The sequence below is a fragment of the Furipterus horrens genome, unplaced genomic scaffold (assembly GCF_987537825.1).
Source record: "Furipterus horrens unplaced genomic scaffold, mFurHor1.1.pri manual_scaffold_11, whole genome shotgun sequence".
Classification (NCBI taxonomy): Eukaryota; Metazoa; Chordata; class Mammalia; order Chiroptera; family Furipteridae; genus Furipterus; species Furipterus horrens.
In genome coordinates this window covers 89,736,580-89,752,097 of record NW_028327181.1, presented here as the reverse complement: position 1 = coordinate 89,752,097, position 15,518 = coordinate 89,736,580, and the positions used below count along the sequence as shown (strand labels likewise).

General features: G+C 38.6%; 1 protein-coding gene across 4 annotated transcripts in view; it reads left to right on the top strand.

Annotated features, from left to right (window-relative positions):
* The window catches only part of TLK2 (tousled like kinase 2), a 111,257-nt gene that overhangs the window by 26,552 nt on the left and 69,187 nt on the right, over nt 1-15,518 (top strand). For 3 of the 4 annotated variants that reach the window (XM_090290655.1, XM_090290653.1, XM_090290652.1), the window contains exons 2-5: nt 12,191-12,262; nt 13,034-13,103; nt 13,983-14,026; nt 14,700-14,795. In XM_090290655.1, the coding sequence (XP_090146781.1) occupies nt 12,191-12,262; nt 13,034-13,103; nt 13,983-14,026; nt 14,700-14,795 (282 nt within the window). The remainder of the gene's footprint in view (nt 1-12,190; nt 12,263-13,033; nt 13,104-13,982; nt 14,027-14,699; nt 14,796-15,518) is intronic. The other variant, XM_090290654.1, reaches the window with a different exon arrangement.

Sequence of the window (15,518 nt, the reverse complement as noted above, 5' to 3'; positions counted from 1 at the left end):
AAATACATCCTGCGTATCAGATATTTACATTACGATTCATAACAGTAGCAAAATTACAGTTATGAAGTAGCAACGAAAAGAATTTTGTTGTTGGGGGTCACCACAACATGAGGAAATGTATTTAAGGGTCGTGGCATTAGAAAGGTTGAGAACCACTGATTTATAGATTTGCCTAATCTGAACATTTTGTAGAAATGGAGTCATACAATATATGGTCTTTTGTAGCTGGCTTCTTTCACTTAGCATTGTTTTCAAGGTTCATTCATGTTACAGCATGTGTCCAAACTTCATTTTTTAAAGAGATTGATTGATTGATTGATTGATTGATTTATAGAGAGAGAGAAAGAGGAAAGAAAGGAGAAAGAGAGGGAGGGGAAACATTGATGTGAGAGAGAAACATTGATTGGTTGCCTCTTGTATGTGCCCCTAATGGGGACTAAACCTGCAACCCAGGCATGTGCCCTGACCAGGAATCGAACTGGTGACCCTTTGCTTTGCAGGAGGACACCTGACAAACTGAGCTCCATGGGTCAGGGCCAAATTTCATTTTTTTAAATTGCCAAATAATATTTCATTGTATGGATATGCCGTACAGTATTCCCTCACTTATCACGGGTATTATGTTCTAGACCGCCTTGCAATAGGTGAAAATCCACAAAGTAGGAACCTTACATTTATTTTAGTATTTATATATATTTTAAGGCTTTATAAACCCTTCCCACACACTTATAAACCTTTCCCACTCCCTTATTAACCTTTTCCACACTTTTATAAACACTACTTATGTTCTTAAACATATTCTACACTCTTAAACCTACGTAACTTTAACAGCATACGTATACAGTACCGCAAAATCCCGCGATATAGCAAAAAGTCCGCGATAAATAATTAAATATAATATTTTAAAAATCCCGCAATACAGTGAGGCCGCGATAAGTGAACTGCGATATAGAGAGGGACTGCTGTATTTTGTTTAGTCTTCAGTTGGTGGACATTTGGGTGCTTTCCTTTTTTTTTTTTTGCTATTATGAATAATGGTTCTGTGACCATTCATGTACATGTCTTTGTGTGCATACAAGTTTTCATTTCTTGTGGATATATTCCTAGGAGTGGAATTGCTGGGTCTAATGGTTAAGTGATACTCCATTAAAGGCTGGACCTAAAGTAAAACTAAGGATCTCTGTACTTTTTCAGTTATTAGTATAACATTTGAGGAACTGCCAGTGTTTTCCATGGCAGTTGCTCCATTTTTACATCCCCACCAACAGTGCATGACGGTTAAACTTTCTCCCTGTCCTTGCCAACCTTTTACTGTTTGTCTTTTTGATACATATACACTAGATCTTGAGTAAATTACAGATTTCCGTAGGTGGGTTTCCAGGAGAAATGACGGTTAAAGGATTTCTTGTTCTAATTGTTGGACTTGCTTGTTTGGAAATGGATGTTATTAAGTCACATGGTTAGGATTTGGCGTGACTGAAACATTACTAAAAATCATTTATTTTAGTTAAGGATTTTTTTTCTTTAAATCCTTGCCTGAGGATGTTTATTGATTTTTAGAGAGAGAGGAGGGGAGGAGAGAGAAACATCTATGTGAGAGAAAAACATTGATAGGCCACCTCCCTGCATGTGCCCTGACCAGGGATTGAAACTGCAGCCTCTTTGTGCACAGAACGATGATCCAACCAACTGATCCACCCAGCCAGGGCAGTTAAGGATATTCTTGACAGTATACTGTAATATTTTTGTTTGCTTACTAAAACAAAATTATTTAAAATTATCCCACTTTTTTTTTGAGTGGGGGTGTTGGTGCTTTTTATTTTGAGGTATAGTGACGTACAACCTTATATTAGTTTCAGGAATACAATAAAGTTGCCCCCGCTTTGGTCAAGATTAAATGGAAATCAAAGTGGACTTAAGGCCCTGCCCTGGCTGGGTAGGTCAGTTGTTTAGTGCATCATCCAGGTGCACCAAGGTTGTGGGTTCCGTCTTCGTTGAGGGCATGTACAGGAATCAGCCAGTGAATGCATAAATAAGTGGAACAACAAATTACTATTTCTCCCTCTCTCTCTCTGAAGTCAATAAATTAAAAAAAAAAAAAAAAGAACTTCATCATATCTTTGCCACCCAAGTATGTTTGCTGCTATTATTACTAGGTAAGCCAGTTGATTCAACACAACATTTCTGCCTGTTTTCTAGATTAGTTAATATCAAGGTTGGTTATATAGTAAAAGAGATACCTCGGTTACTGTTGCAGGTGGGCACAGGTAACAAAGCTCTTGTTGATTGTGGACAAAGAATGGAACCAAACACACGGAAAATTTGTAGCAGAAAGAGAGAGAGCAGATTTATTAAGTGATAGTTCACTACACAGGACATGGGAGCGGGCCAACTCCAAGCAGAGATTGACCTTAGGGGCTGGCGGGATTCTATTCTTATAGGGCACACATTTCCCGGCTAGTTTTGGTGGGCTTTAATTACACATGTACAAGTAGTTACATTACATACATATAAGCTACTGCGCCTGTGGTCTCCCATGATTTTCCTTGATCGGCCACTGAGAGAGGGAGTCCCACAATGCTAATTTATTATAATGATATTATAATGAAGTAGGGGTCATGTAGTGTCTTCTGCGCAGATGTAATCATGATTCACTATGATTCAGTACTTTTCCAGAAATCGTGGAAAATCGGTCTTAGAACAGGGTCTCTGTCCAGTATCTATGTCCTTTGTCTTAGCCTGGGACGCCTCTGGAGTTTCCTCCATCCCTCCTGTCTCCTGCCTCATTACCTTGGCTTATAGTTATAAAAATTGTATAGGGCTAGGCTGTAATAGTGCTGACAGTTTTTAAATAAGTCAAATTTCTTAAAAAATTTTTTTCTTGAGTGCTGTGTGCCAAATTGGGATCATTCAGGAAGTAATGTGGGGATTCTGTTAGTTGCCGAGTGTGTCTCTTGTAGTTACGCATACTGAAATCAGGGCAATAACCTCAAGATGGGTTCAGGGACCCAGTGAACACACTGTTAGACAGACCAGAGCTATAATGCTGTTGATCACCTGACCTGCATGAGCCTCCATTCTGACTGGTGGGACCAGTCAGAATGATGGTCCCACCAGTGATGTTTTGGGTCTTCTGGAATTAGTGTCAATTCAGAACCAGTATCTAGTAATCCTTGAAAAGTCTTCATTTCATTTTCCCCAATGCACAGTCACCCTGGGAAAAGGCCATACTAATTTTGGAGGAAGGCTGGGAGAAAGTGTAACTTTTTGACAGTGTAGTGGGATCTTTCCTCAACAAGACCAGTCATTGATTGAAGGGGTGTGACTCTCTTTCTTTTTTAAAGATTTATTTATTTTTTAGAGAGAAGGGAAGGGAGGCAGAAGTGAGGGAGAGAAACACCCATCTGGTTGTCTCTCGCATGCCCCCAACTGTGGACAGGGCCTGCAACCCGGCCATGTCAGCTGTGCTCCTCTGTACCTGAGTTCAGCTTCTGTCCACTGTTCTTAATCCCTTTTGAGATGCCTGTTTAGTCTGGAAGAGGAAATGAAGACTTTAGAAATCCAATAAATGTTGACATTTAAACTTTTAGAGGAGTGAAAGATTAACCTTTGGCCCCTACTTCTTTCTAAGTTTTTGTTAGTTTATATGAGTTTCATTCATGTGCTAAAAGCTGGTTGTCAGTATTTGTATTTTAATATCAGTTTTTATGAGTATATAATTTATGCACAAAGTTTTCTTAAGCTTGACTGTTATCTCTTTTTTAAAATGTCCATTTGGTTTTTATTTTAAAAAATCATTAATAGCAGGAGACAGGGTAAACAGTGTAAATGTTGGTGTAGAAAGTGGGGCTTTTTTACTTAGGAGTCTAAATTATTATCATACTTTGTTTTAAAAATTCTTACTGGCTTCTTGAGGCTGAGATGATTCTTTTAATGGACAGTTCCCCCTCTCTGCTGACTTAGATGTTAGTACACATTCTCCTAAGTAGCTGTTGTATGTCAGATATCAAGTAACAGGCTATTTTACTTCAAAAATAAGATATATGAAAATATCATGTAATGAAACTTATGTAATGTGGACAAAGAAGCACCGTACAAGAGAATGAATTTATCATTTTTAAGTGAAAAGAAAATTTTTTAAAAAAAATATGCTTTATTGATTATGCTATTACAGTTGTCCCAATTTCTTTTCCCTCCGCTCCCCTCCACCCAGTGACCCCATCCCTCTAGTTGTCCCCCCTCTTAGTCCATGCCCACTGGTTGTGCATATAGTTCTTCTCAGTATCTTCCTGTCTACTCCACTCCCTCCTACTATGCTTCTTAATTCCTGTACCATCTCCCTCCCTTTCCCCCTTCCCCCCTCCCCACTGACCTCCCCCCAAAATGTTCCCCATACCTATAATTCTTTTCCCACTCTCTTTGCCTACTTAGTTTGCCTTTGTTTCGATCCCCTAGCTTCTGTTGTTGGTTGTTGTGATACAGTTTTCATTTTAATGTTCATAGTTTTGATCCTCTTTCTCCTAAACAAGTCCCTTTAACATCTCATATAACAGTGGTTTGGATCTGATGAACTCCTTCGGTTTTACTTTGTCCTAGAAGCACTTTCTCTGCCCTTCTACTCTGAATGACAGCTTCGCTGGATAGAGTAGTCATGGTTGTAGGATTTTGCTTTTCATCACTTTGACTATTTCTTGCCGGTCCCTTCTTGCCTGCAGAGTTTCTTTTGAGAAACCAGCTGATAGTCTAATTGGGACCCCTTTGTACATAATTCTCTTCTCTCTTGGTGCTTTTAAGATTCTCTCTTTATCCTTAATTTTTGACATTTTGTTTATAATGTGTCTTGGAGTGGTTCTCCCTGGGTCCAGTTGTTTTGGAACTCTCTGTGCTTCCTGGACCTGTAAGTCTATTTCCTTCCCAAAGTGAGGGAAGTTCTGCTTCATAATTTTTTCACATAATTTTTCAATTTCTAGTTCTTATTCCTCACCTTCTGGCAACCCTATGATTCAGATATTGGCCCGCTTATAGCTGTCCCAGAGGCTTCTGAGCCTCTACTCATTTTCCTCACTTTTCGTTTCCTTTTTTTGCACTGGTTGACTGTTTGTTCCTTCCCTATGTTCCGATTTGTTGATTTGATCCCTGGTTTTCCTTCCCTCACCACTTATTTCATATGTGTTTTTGTTCATTTCAGTAGGACTAGCCTTCATTCCTTCCCTGTCTTGATTAAGTCCCATTCTTAGGTCTGTAAGCATTCTTATAACTATAGCTCTGAACTAAGCCTCAGGAAGATTATCTATCTGCTTATTAATTCATGTATTTGCTTTCTGGTCAGCTGCGTCACCGGGATCTCTGTCATGATCTGTGCCATCCTGACAGTTTTGGTTTACCTTTCCTTCCTGGGCGGGGCTGTCACACCTCCTACGCTATAGGGGGTTGAGCCCCGTGCACTCATCACTACCGGGCGACCCTCTTCACCACGCTGTTGTCGCGTTTTCTGTGGGGGCGGGGGTCCAAGATGGATTCCTGCTGTTCACTCTCTGCTGAGAGACCGGGAGCCTCCTCCTCTGTCCCCACCCACTCTGGGCCTCACAGTCCAAGGCAATGGGGGTCTGCCTTCCCCGGAGTTGGAATCGCAAGCTGATGGGTCTGGTCTGCAGCCGGGGGTGCTCCCCAGGCGCTTCTCGCCTCCCCTTAAATACGGGCGTCTGTGCTTACCGCGGTCCCGCCACCGTCACCAGCACAGCTTGATCTCTCCGCCCCGGCTTCGCCCCTCCTACCATCCGGACGAGCCCCACTTCTTTATAATTTCATACATTGGACTTCCATGTAGCTTTATTTTCTGGAACTTCTGATTATTTCTGGTTTTGCTGTAGTTGTATTCCTTCTTAGTTGTGGAGGGGGACGGAGCGTGTCAGTCTAGGCCTCCATGTTAGCCGGAAGTCTCCTGTCGAAAAAATTTTTTAAAGAAACAAAAAAGGAAAAATAATAAAACTGCAAGAAGAAATAAGTAGACTGCAAAACAGAAGAATATGAATTAATTCATAGTTGGAAAATTAGGAAGCAAAGGGGAAAATGGAGGGAGGAAAAGAGTATAAGAAAAGATATTGGGGCCTACAAAGAGAAAACTGGAAACGGATGCTCGTTAGTTATGTGATATTAACATGAAAGTCTCAGTGAAGTAGATAATTTCAAAGATAGTAGGAATTAATGTTGACAGGAAGATATAAAAATCAGAATAGACTCATATAACCAAGGAAAAATGTAGGCAATTATAAAACTTTTTTCTCCTCCTTTTCCTCTTATTCCTGGAAGTGGGGGCAAAAATCCACTCCCTTTCAAATAATAGATAGTTCCCATATTAAATAATAATATAGCAAGTAAATAACACATAAAAAACAAAAACTTAAAAAAGCTTTATTTCAAGATAATTGCAGATTAAAAGAAAGTTGCAAAAAAAAAAAATGTACAACGTAGAGGGAGGTTTCATGCACCCCTCATTCCCCAATGTGAGCGTCTTGTGCAATTATAGTACAGTATTATTGGGTTGGCCAAAAAGTCCATATGGTTTTTTTCTCTAAATAAGACACAGTTTTCATTTTCACCAGTACCTGGATTGATTTGGGTATTTTGAGTATGTCGGCTGTCTCCTTCATGGTGTAATGCTGGTTGTTCTCAGTGTCTCGTTTTGATCACCTCGACTTCAATTGGTCGACTCGACCATGGAGCACCCTTCAGTGAGAAATCTCCAGCATGAAACTTCGCAAACCACTTCCGACACGTTCGATCAGTCACAGCATCTTCTCCATACACTGCACAGATCTTATTTGCATTCAGTTGCATTTTTATCTTTCTTAGAATAATAAACCATATGCCAAAAATGTTGCTTAATTTCTTCAATCTTCAGTATGAAAACGGCTACACAAAAATTCACCAATTTTGATAAGCATTTTTTAAAATGCATGCTGGTATAACAGCTGTCAAAATACAGATTGTTTCAAATGAAGTTTAAAACAACTAAGCACTACTACAGCCAGCTTACGGAAAAAAACAGAACCAACTTTTTGGCCAACCCAGTAAAATCAGGAAATTGACATTGGTGAAAGCCACAGAATTCATTCAGATTGCATGTTATTCATGCATCATTTGTGTGTGTGTGTGTGTGTGTGTTCATACCTCTGTGCAGTTTTAACACTTGTGTAGCTTCTTGTAACGACCGCCACAATCAAGATACAGAATAGCTCCATCACCCGAGGTTTTTTCCTGCTACTCCTTTGTAGCCCTCTTCCTTCAAATCCTAACTCCTGACAACCATAATTTGTTTTCTATCTTTATAAATTTTTTATTTTAAGGATATATATTCTTAAAATGAATGAATGTATATATATATATATAAAACAACCTTTTGAGATTGGCTTTTTTCACTTGGCATTATTTCCCCGAAGTCCATCCAAGTTGTTACTGTATATACAAATAGCTCAGTCTTTTTTAAAAAAGATTTATTTATTTTTAGAGAGAGGGGGAAGAGAGGGAGAAAAGGAGAGAAACATCAATGTGTGAGATAAACATCACTCAGTTGCCTCTTGCTGCACACCCCTAATTGGAGGCCTGGTTGAAAACCAGGCATGTGCCCTGATGGGGAATCGAACCTCAACCTTTCAGTTTGCAGGATGATGCCCAGCCCACTGAGCCACACCAGACAGGGCTGTTGTTATTTTTTTAAATTTCACAATCTAAGGAAAGAGAGCTCAGTGCCCCTGACTAAATAGTCGGGTATTACATGTTTTAAAGATTCTTGTGGTACACTGGTTGAAAATCACTGATCTAATATTTAGTACATACTCAGTTTCTGCCTTTGTCCCAACAATGTTCTTTATAGCTGTTTGGTTTTGCTTTGTTTTGATATCCACGGTCAAATCAAGGATCATAAATTGAATTTAGTCATGCCTTTTTATCCTTCTTTTTTCTGCCCCCCCCCCCCCTTTTTTAATGATAGTGACATTTTTGAAAGATAACATTCAGTTTGCCTAAAAATTCTTTGGTTAGCTCCCTTACTAGATAGGAAGCTGTTTTAGAACAGGGAGTGTATGTCGTTATCCTTGCTAATTAAATTTTATCTAACTATTTTATAATAATTTGGAGTGCTGCGCTTCAGAAAAGGACAGGTCTTTTGGTTAGACACATACCTAAGGAACCACAAGGATTTTTGTGCTTCTTTAATTGATATTTCAAATGCTACAATGTACACCACTGTTAACATATACTTTATAGTTTATTTCATTATTAGTAATTGCCAATAAAAGTAGTTTTTTTGGTTCTGTCTCACCTGTATTTATCACTTGTCATTTCCTTTTGAAAATGAGGGATATTTGGTGGGTAAAATGGATAGTTAAAATATAGTATATGGTTTTATTAATAGTCAAGAGGGAAAATACTTCATAATGATTACAATAAAGATAGTTCACAAAAATATTTTTAAAACAAGCATAGAAATATTCAATTTAAATTATTGTAGAATTCTATGTACATAAATCTCTTTTCATTTTAAACATCATTGAAAATTTTTAGAATTCAAAAGATTTTTCATTTCATGTTTATTTTCAGTGCATCAATATAGAACATTTTGTAATGGTTAATGACATGTGGACACCAAATTTTTTTCAAACACCAAGTGCTAGTATGTTCTGGTAAATTTCAGTTTTCCCAAAACAAAATAACAAACACAATTTTCAGGAGATGATGATACCATCATCATAATTCAGCCAAATTACAAAAATGGCAGTACTTAGAATCACGCACATGTGAAAAAGACTCCTCAAGAACTTTATAACATTAAACGACAAAATTTACTCTGGAAACGTAGGGAATTTTTTTTGAATTTTGACTTAAAAACTTTATTTTAATGTTGAAAAATGTGGTGAGGGGTCTATTGAGAGGTGGAGGAAAAGGAACCTCCAGTTGATGGATGCAGCATGTCTGAAAATACTTCAGGAGCAAGAATGTGTAGAAATAAAAGTCTTTCAGCAAGGTGAACACATGAGCAGTTCTTGCGTCAGTTGTATCCACAGGAGAGACATTTTCTTGAAGAATGCTTATGTATAGAATCTTCTGTAAGAGTTGGCTACCTTCAATGATTCATCTTTTACTAGAACAATATCATAAAAGAGTCCATGTACTTTTTAAAAAGCTCATCTGCTCTATTATTTAGATACTCAGTTTTCAGGTGTTCAACATTGGCTGTTCCATCTGCCATTCTTAAGTTTCCTTGGGAGTCTCCCAGCAGAATTTTGTTGCTATTCACCACCCCAACTCAGGTCTCCTTCCATCACCATTTATCCCCTTCATCCCCTCCTCCATCCCCACACTGCGATTCGTGTCCATGAGTTTTCCTTTTCTTTTTTTTCAATCCCTCCACTTCCCTCCAGCCCCCCGACCCCCTGCCCCCAGCCGTCAGCCTGCTGTCTGTAGGTATGTCTCTGTTTTGCATTTTGTTCATCAGATTCCACGTATGAGTGAAATTGTGATATTGATCTTTTTTTTTTTTTTTTTTTTTGACAGGCTTATATCTTTTAGCATAACGCTCTCCAGGTCCATCCATGCTGTGGCAAACTGCCTTGTAGACTCCATTGTTTTTGCTCAGCTGTTCTTATGGGATTCCTTTGAAAGTGATGCATTATATTTCTGCTTTCAAGGTTTTCTCCTTGTCTTTGCCTTTGAGCATTTTTCCTGTGATGTATCTATCTGTGGGTCTCTGTGTTTATCCTACTTGGAGTCCTTTAAGCTTTCTAGATGTGTAAATTAGTGTTTTTAAATATATTTGAGACATTTTCAGCCAGATTCTTTGAATATTTATTTTCTCCTTTCTTGTTCTCTCCTTTTGGTACCCAGTTAGTTACATGGTGTTATACTTAATAGCTTCTCATTTTTCTCTGAAGCTCTGTTTATTTTTCTTCCATTTCTGTTTCTCAGTTTGCATAATCTCTTATTGATCTATCTTCAAATTAGCTAATTATTTCTTCTGCCCATTCAGTTCTATTCTGGAGCTGCTGTAGTGCATTTTTTATTTGTTGTAGTTTTCAGCTCCGAAATTTCCATTTGGTTTGGTCTGGCTTGGTTTTAAATATATATATAATTTCTATGTCTCTGTTGATACTCTCCATGTAATTGTCATTCATACCTTTCTTTACATCTTTTAAAAAAACCCTCACCTGAGGACATTTTGTTTTCATTGGTTTGAGGCTGGGGGAGAAACAGGCAGACAGACATCAGTTGGTTGCCTTCTTGTATGTGCCTCAACTAGGGATCAAACACCTGGGTATGTTCCCTGACTAGGAATTGAACCCACAACCTTTTGATCTATGGGATGACCCTCCAACCAACTGAGAGCCACGTTGGCCAGGGCTCTTTAGAACTTTAGTTATGGTTTCCTTTGGTTCTGTGAGCATATTTATAATGGCTGTTTTGAAATACTTTTCTGTTAGATCCAATGTCTAGTCACCCTCACAGTTTCTTTTGCCTGCTTTACTGCATGCCTCTTCATTTTTTGTTGTTGTTGCAAACTCGTCATTTTAAATGATAAATTGCAATAACTCTGGGTACTGATTTCTTATCCCATCCTTGGGGCTTGCTATTATTATTTGCTGTTTATTAGTTTAGTGACTGGACAGATTTAGTGAAGTCTATTCTACCACCCAGTCTCCCCAGTGATAAGTCCATGGTTGTGTTCCTCAGGGAGGCCCTGCTTTAGGTATGCATACAGTCACCCTGGGGTGGCTGGGACCGGTGGGGCTCTCCTTCCCTGACCAACCCAGCTGTTCATATCCACTAATCGCTCGTATTACTCTGTCGTTTTTCAACAATGCCCTGAGGCATAAATTCCTCTATAAACTAACCTGATCAAATTGGGCATCCTTGGAAGGAAGAGTTTTTGAGGTCAGAGTTTGCTATGTGTTCTGGCTTCAAGAGAACAACTCTGAGAAGTCTTATTCCCTGGTTTTCTGCAAACTAGCTGGCCTACAGTCCAGGCTCTATCTGCATGCACGAATCTTCCAATTGCCTTTTACTACAGCCTCTACTGTTCTTGAGAGCACCCTTGGGTTTAAACTTATCCACACTCTCGGAAATGATTCAGGTCCTTTGGGAAGAGATTTGGTATTTTATGGGTTCCTGCTTTTCCCCCTAGGCACAATATCTGTGTCGGGGTTCTGGACCTGGGTGTGGGGATAGTGGTAAACTTTTCTGTGAGTGACCTTGTGGCTCTAGGAGCTGAGCCCTGGGATTGGGGGTTGGGGTGTGCACAGCAGCGCTCTCCTGGTGTGGAACCACCATCTCAGGAGCTGTGTGAAGGGCTGCTGAGGCCCAGGTATTTGCAGTGTGCCGTACGTGAGGTAGAGCCTAAGTTCCGCAGGTGAGGGTTAGGCAGACGGGAACCCTCTGCCTTTGTTGCCTGGGACTTGGCCTCAGCAACGGGAGGCTGGGGGCAGGATGAGAAACCTGAGGTGTCCTGTGTTACTGGCTGCAGCAGTCTGGAACTTTGCAGCCAGGTCCTGTTTCAAATACCAGACTTTCACGTTTCCCACTGAATTTTCATAGATTTTATTGAATAGTTGTTTCTTCATTTGCTTTTTGCCCTTAGGGACCATTTCTAGAGGTTTTGAATTTTTTTGTTTGTTTTTTAATAATTTTCACTACTATCACTGAGGAGTGGGCCAGCAAAGCTCCTCATGCTGTCAGGCTCTGAGAAGTCAGTCTCTTGTGACTTGGGTTTTGAGCTAGCAGTCATACCTCCTTAAAGCATAGCTCAGAAAAGCATTTCCTTCACTGCGGTCCCAAGAAACCTTTAATATACTTCTTAACATCTCAACTTTCAGATACCTGTCTGGTACTAGAGGCCCAGAGAATTGATTTCTCCTGCTTATATTTCAAGAACGAATTCACTACATGTACTCTAGAAGGGAAAATCTGCAGACAAGTACAAAGTTTTGTAAAGGAAATGAAAATAATAGTAGCTAGAGAATTTTAACGTGAGGGTACTGTAGTTGATTTGAGTTCTTTTCTACTTGGCTTTGAGACATATTGCAGTTACCACTTGGCTTCTAAAGTCAGGTAACTCAGACATCAAAATCAACAGGCTTAGTCCTCAGTTTAACTGTTATCTTAAATTAGTTTTTTTTAATTCCTATTTTTGTTTTTCCAGGGGCCACTCAATAGTGAGTCTTCAAACCAGAGCTTGTGCAGCGTGGGGTCCTTGAGTGATAAAGAAGTAGAGGTAAGAAGCCACATCCATTACAAGGCTTTTCATACTCCCGCACTTTCAGTTTGGGATTAAAGCATAACTCCAGGGCTGCTGTTAGGGTCTGCACTGTTGGAGTGGTGTGCTCTTTGTGTCTGTTTTCTGTTTGTTTGTTTTTGTTTTTTAAATTTTTGCTTAGTTGTCATTAGTAAAGGGCAGAATTTGCAGTTGTAGCTGAATTAGCTTAGGTGCCCTTGAATTTTAACACTTGTTAGTACTTCCACTGTGTGGGTCAGTCTAGCAGGGTCGCCTGGCCAACTTTACTAATAGAATTTGAAGGTGTTTTTTTGTTTTGTTTTGTTTTTTAGAATAAAAACCCAGCTGAATGGATATGGGTCCAAATCTGCAACCAGCTATTTTGCCCTTCAAAAAAACTTTTAATAAATTAGAGCCAGTTGATTGATTATGCAGTTCTTTCCTTTTTGGAAAAAAGAATTTGATATCTGCAAGCCTTCTGTATGCTAGATATTTGTATGACATTTGTGCTTCATAATACCTTATTTAGGCTTTGTAACAACCTCGATTTACAGATGAGTAAAATAGAAGCTCTGATATTTTAAGCAATTTGCCAAAAATTATGTAGATGGTTTGGTTCCAGACCCTGCTCTAAGAACATGACACTGATTTAGGACTTGTCTGCACCAGTTAAATCTCCTTATAAATTTGATGTTTTGTATATACTCTCTAATTTTCATAATGTGAAAATTTTGACAAATTGCTCATTGTGATTTATATGGTATTTAACAGACTCCTGAGAAAAAGCAGAATGACCAGCGAAACCGGAAGAGAAAAGCTGAACCATATGAAACTAGCCAAGGTAGTAATACTTTCATATCAATAAAAATACTAAGTTTTGGGGTACTTACATAGAATTTTCCAACTCATGCTAGATAATTACTTTGTATACAAAAATTCCTAACAAAGGAGATGTATGTACCTTAAGGGAATATCAGGATGTTTATTACAGACTTGCCACTTGATATACACTTGACAAAACAGAGTTAATTCTTTGGGGACTCTTGTTTTTCCTGTTGTAAGTTAACGATCTTCTTGCCACAGGTTTTTTTCAGACCGTGCATGTATTGTACTGAAAAGGGGTTACACTGGATCTTTAACTATGTCTTGCTTTAGATCAGTGATTTGTTTTATTTACCTGGCTGTCCTTTCCATGTACTCTTTTTTCCATGTCAATTATTTAGTTGAACATTGGCACCTAGTGGAATCTATAGATATGACAGTTCTAATGCCACATATCTTTATACAATTAAAGAAAGAATAAACAGTTTATCCTCCTCCCCCAAGAAATGGAAGTCCCAGTCTTTTTCAAATTTTTCTTGTTGTTTTAATCTATAAATTTTTTACTTTTGGAGTGGGAGGGAATTCTCCCACAATATAAGATCACATAACGTTTTTTGTGAAATAGAATAAACCCTTTACTTCTGATGAGTTTGTTTTGAATTCTGTTCTCTTAGCTGGGGCATGGATTATAGATTACTTTTATTTTGATTCACATTTGTGGCATAACAGTATTTATAAAGACTATGATTAAGGTGTATTGGCTTGTTTGTTAAAAGTAAAGCTGGCACTTGAATTGATAACAATGTATGCAGTTACCGAATGCATAGTATATTTTAGTGATTGATGGTTTACATTTGTGTTATGGGAAAAACTATACTCACTTTGGTTTCATTTTCAGGGAAAGGCACTCCTAGGGGACATAAAATTAGTGATTACTTTGAGGTAAGTTGCATTTTTGGGGAAAAAAATCTATAGTGCTTTTTTTAAACCTTGTTTTTTGCATTCATCTAAGGCTTTAGAAAGCAATATTTTGCCTTCACTGCTTTCCTCCCCTTCCCATCGTCATCAGTCTAATGCCACCCTATTTCTTCTATAAGAGGAAGCTGCTGCTGACTTTTTAAATTTAAATTTGTTCATGATGTGTCTTGTCTGTGATGATATAAAAATTCACAAACGAGGTGACTTTTCTCTTGGCCAGACTAGGTTTCGTGTCTTACAAAGATTGCGTTGAATAATGTACTCTTCTCTTTAGTCCAGTGGAACACGTAGTGAGCTCACTGACCCATCATTAGTGGTTACTAAAGGAGGCACTGTATTCCTGCTTCATGTATTATGAGACAAGAAAGGAAGACATTCTTCTCTTATGTTTTTCAAAACCGTTTCTAGCCATGTTTTCTTTATTTCCTAGTACATTTCTGCTGGAGCTCCTTCTTAAAAATCTCATGGAAAAGAGAGCAAAATTTGACTTCATGGTATTTTCTTTCTAGAATAAGATGTATTGACTTAAAGGGGCCATATATAATTAAGACCTGTTTGTGTATTAATCTTTTACTCTCCTTATCTGAAGCATAGTACTGTTTTGAATTATTCATATCCATTTTTCCCTGTTGGCCAGTTTGCTGGGGGAAGCGGGCCAGGAACCAGCCCTGGCAGAAGTGTTCCACCAGTTGCACGATCCTCACCGCAACATTCCTTATCCAATCCCTTACCGGTAAGCATTCACCTGGAGAAATTTGACACCTGTTGTAGGAGAAAAGAAACCCAGGAACACTCAAGCAAAGTTTCTCTTCCATTAATCACTCAAGAGGAATGAGGCATTAGGAGAAAGTTAATATTACGTCTAAATTACTCACTTAGTTTCAAATCTGTGTATCAGTAAATTAATGCTTTGTAAGAGCTAACCCTATTCTCTCAGTATAATAAATTGCCTGTAAGCCTACAGCTCAGTGTTCCTATCCAAGCAGCAGTTTTTTATCCTTGCCAAATTTATATGTTCCTATAAGGAAATTCTTAAAAGTTTTTTTTTTTTTCTGATCTTCTCCTGGCATTTGAAATATTTTTAAGGCTCAATCAGAGACATAGTAGAGAAGCTAATGTTATATGGGTACAAATTTGATATAGGTTTGTTTTCTGTCTATAAGTGAGATCTGAAGGTCTTAAAAACATTATAACCAAGTTAGTCGTTCTCAAGCTGGGATAGTTTTACTCCACAGGGGACATTTGGCCATGTTAGAGTCATTTTTAGTCACAACTATGGGTGGGAGGGATGGTACTATTGGCATCTAGTGGGCAGAGGCCAGGGATGCTGGTAAACATCTTACAGTGCATAGGACAGGTTCCCACAGCAAAGAACTGTGTGGTCCAAAATGTAACTGATGCTAAGGTTGAGAATCTCTGGACTCGCTAACAGGATTCTGTGTTAATTTGATCACAT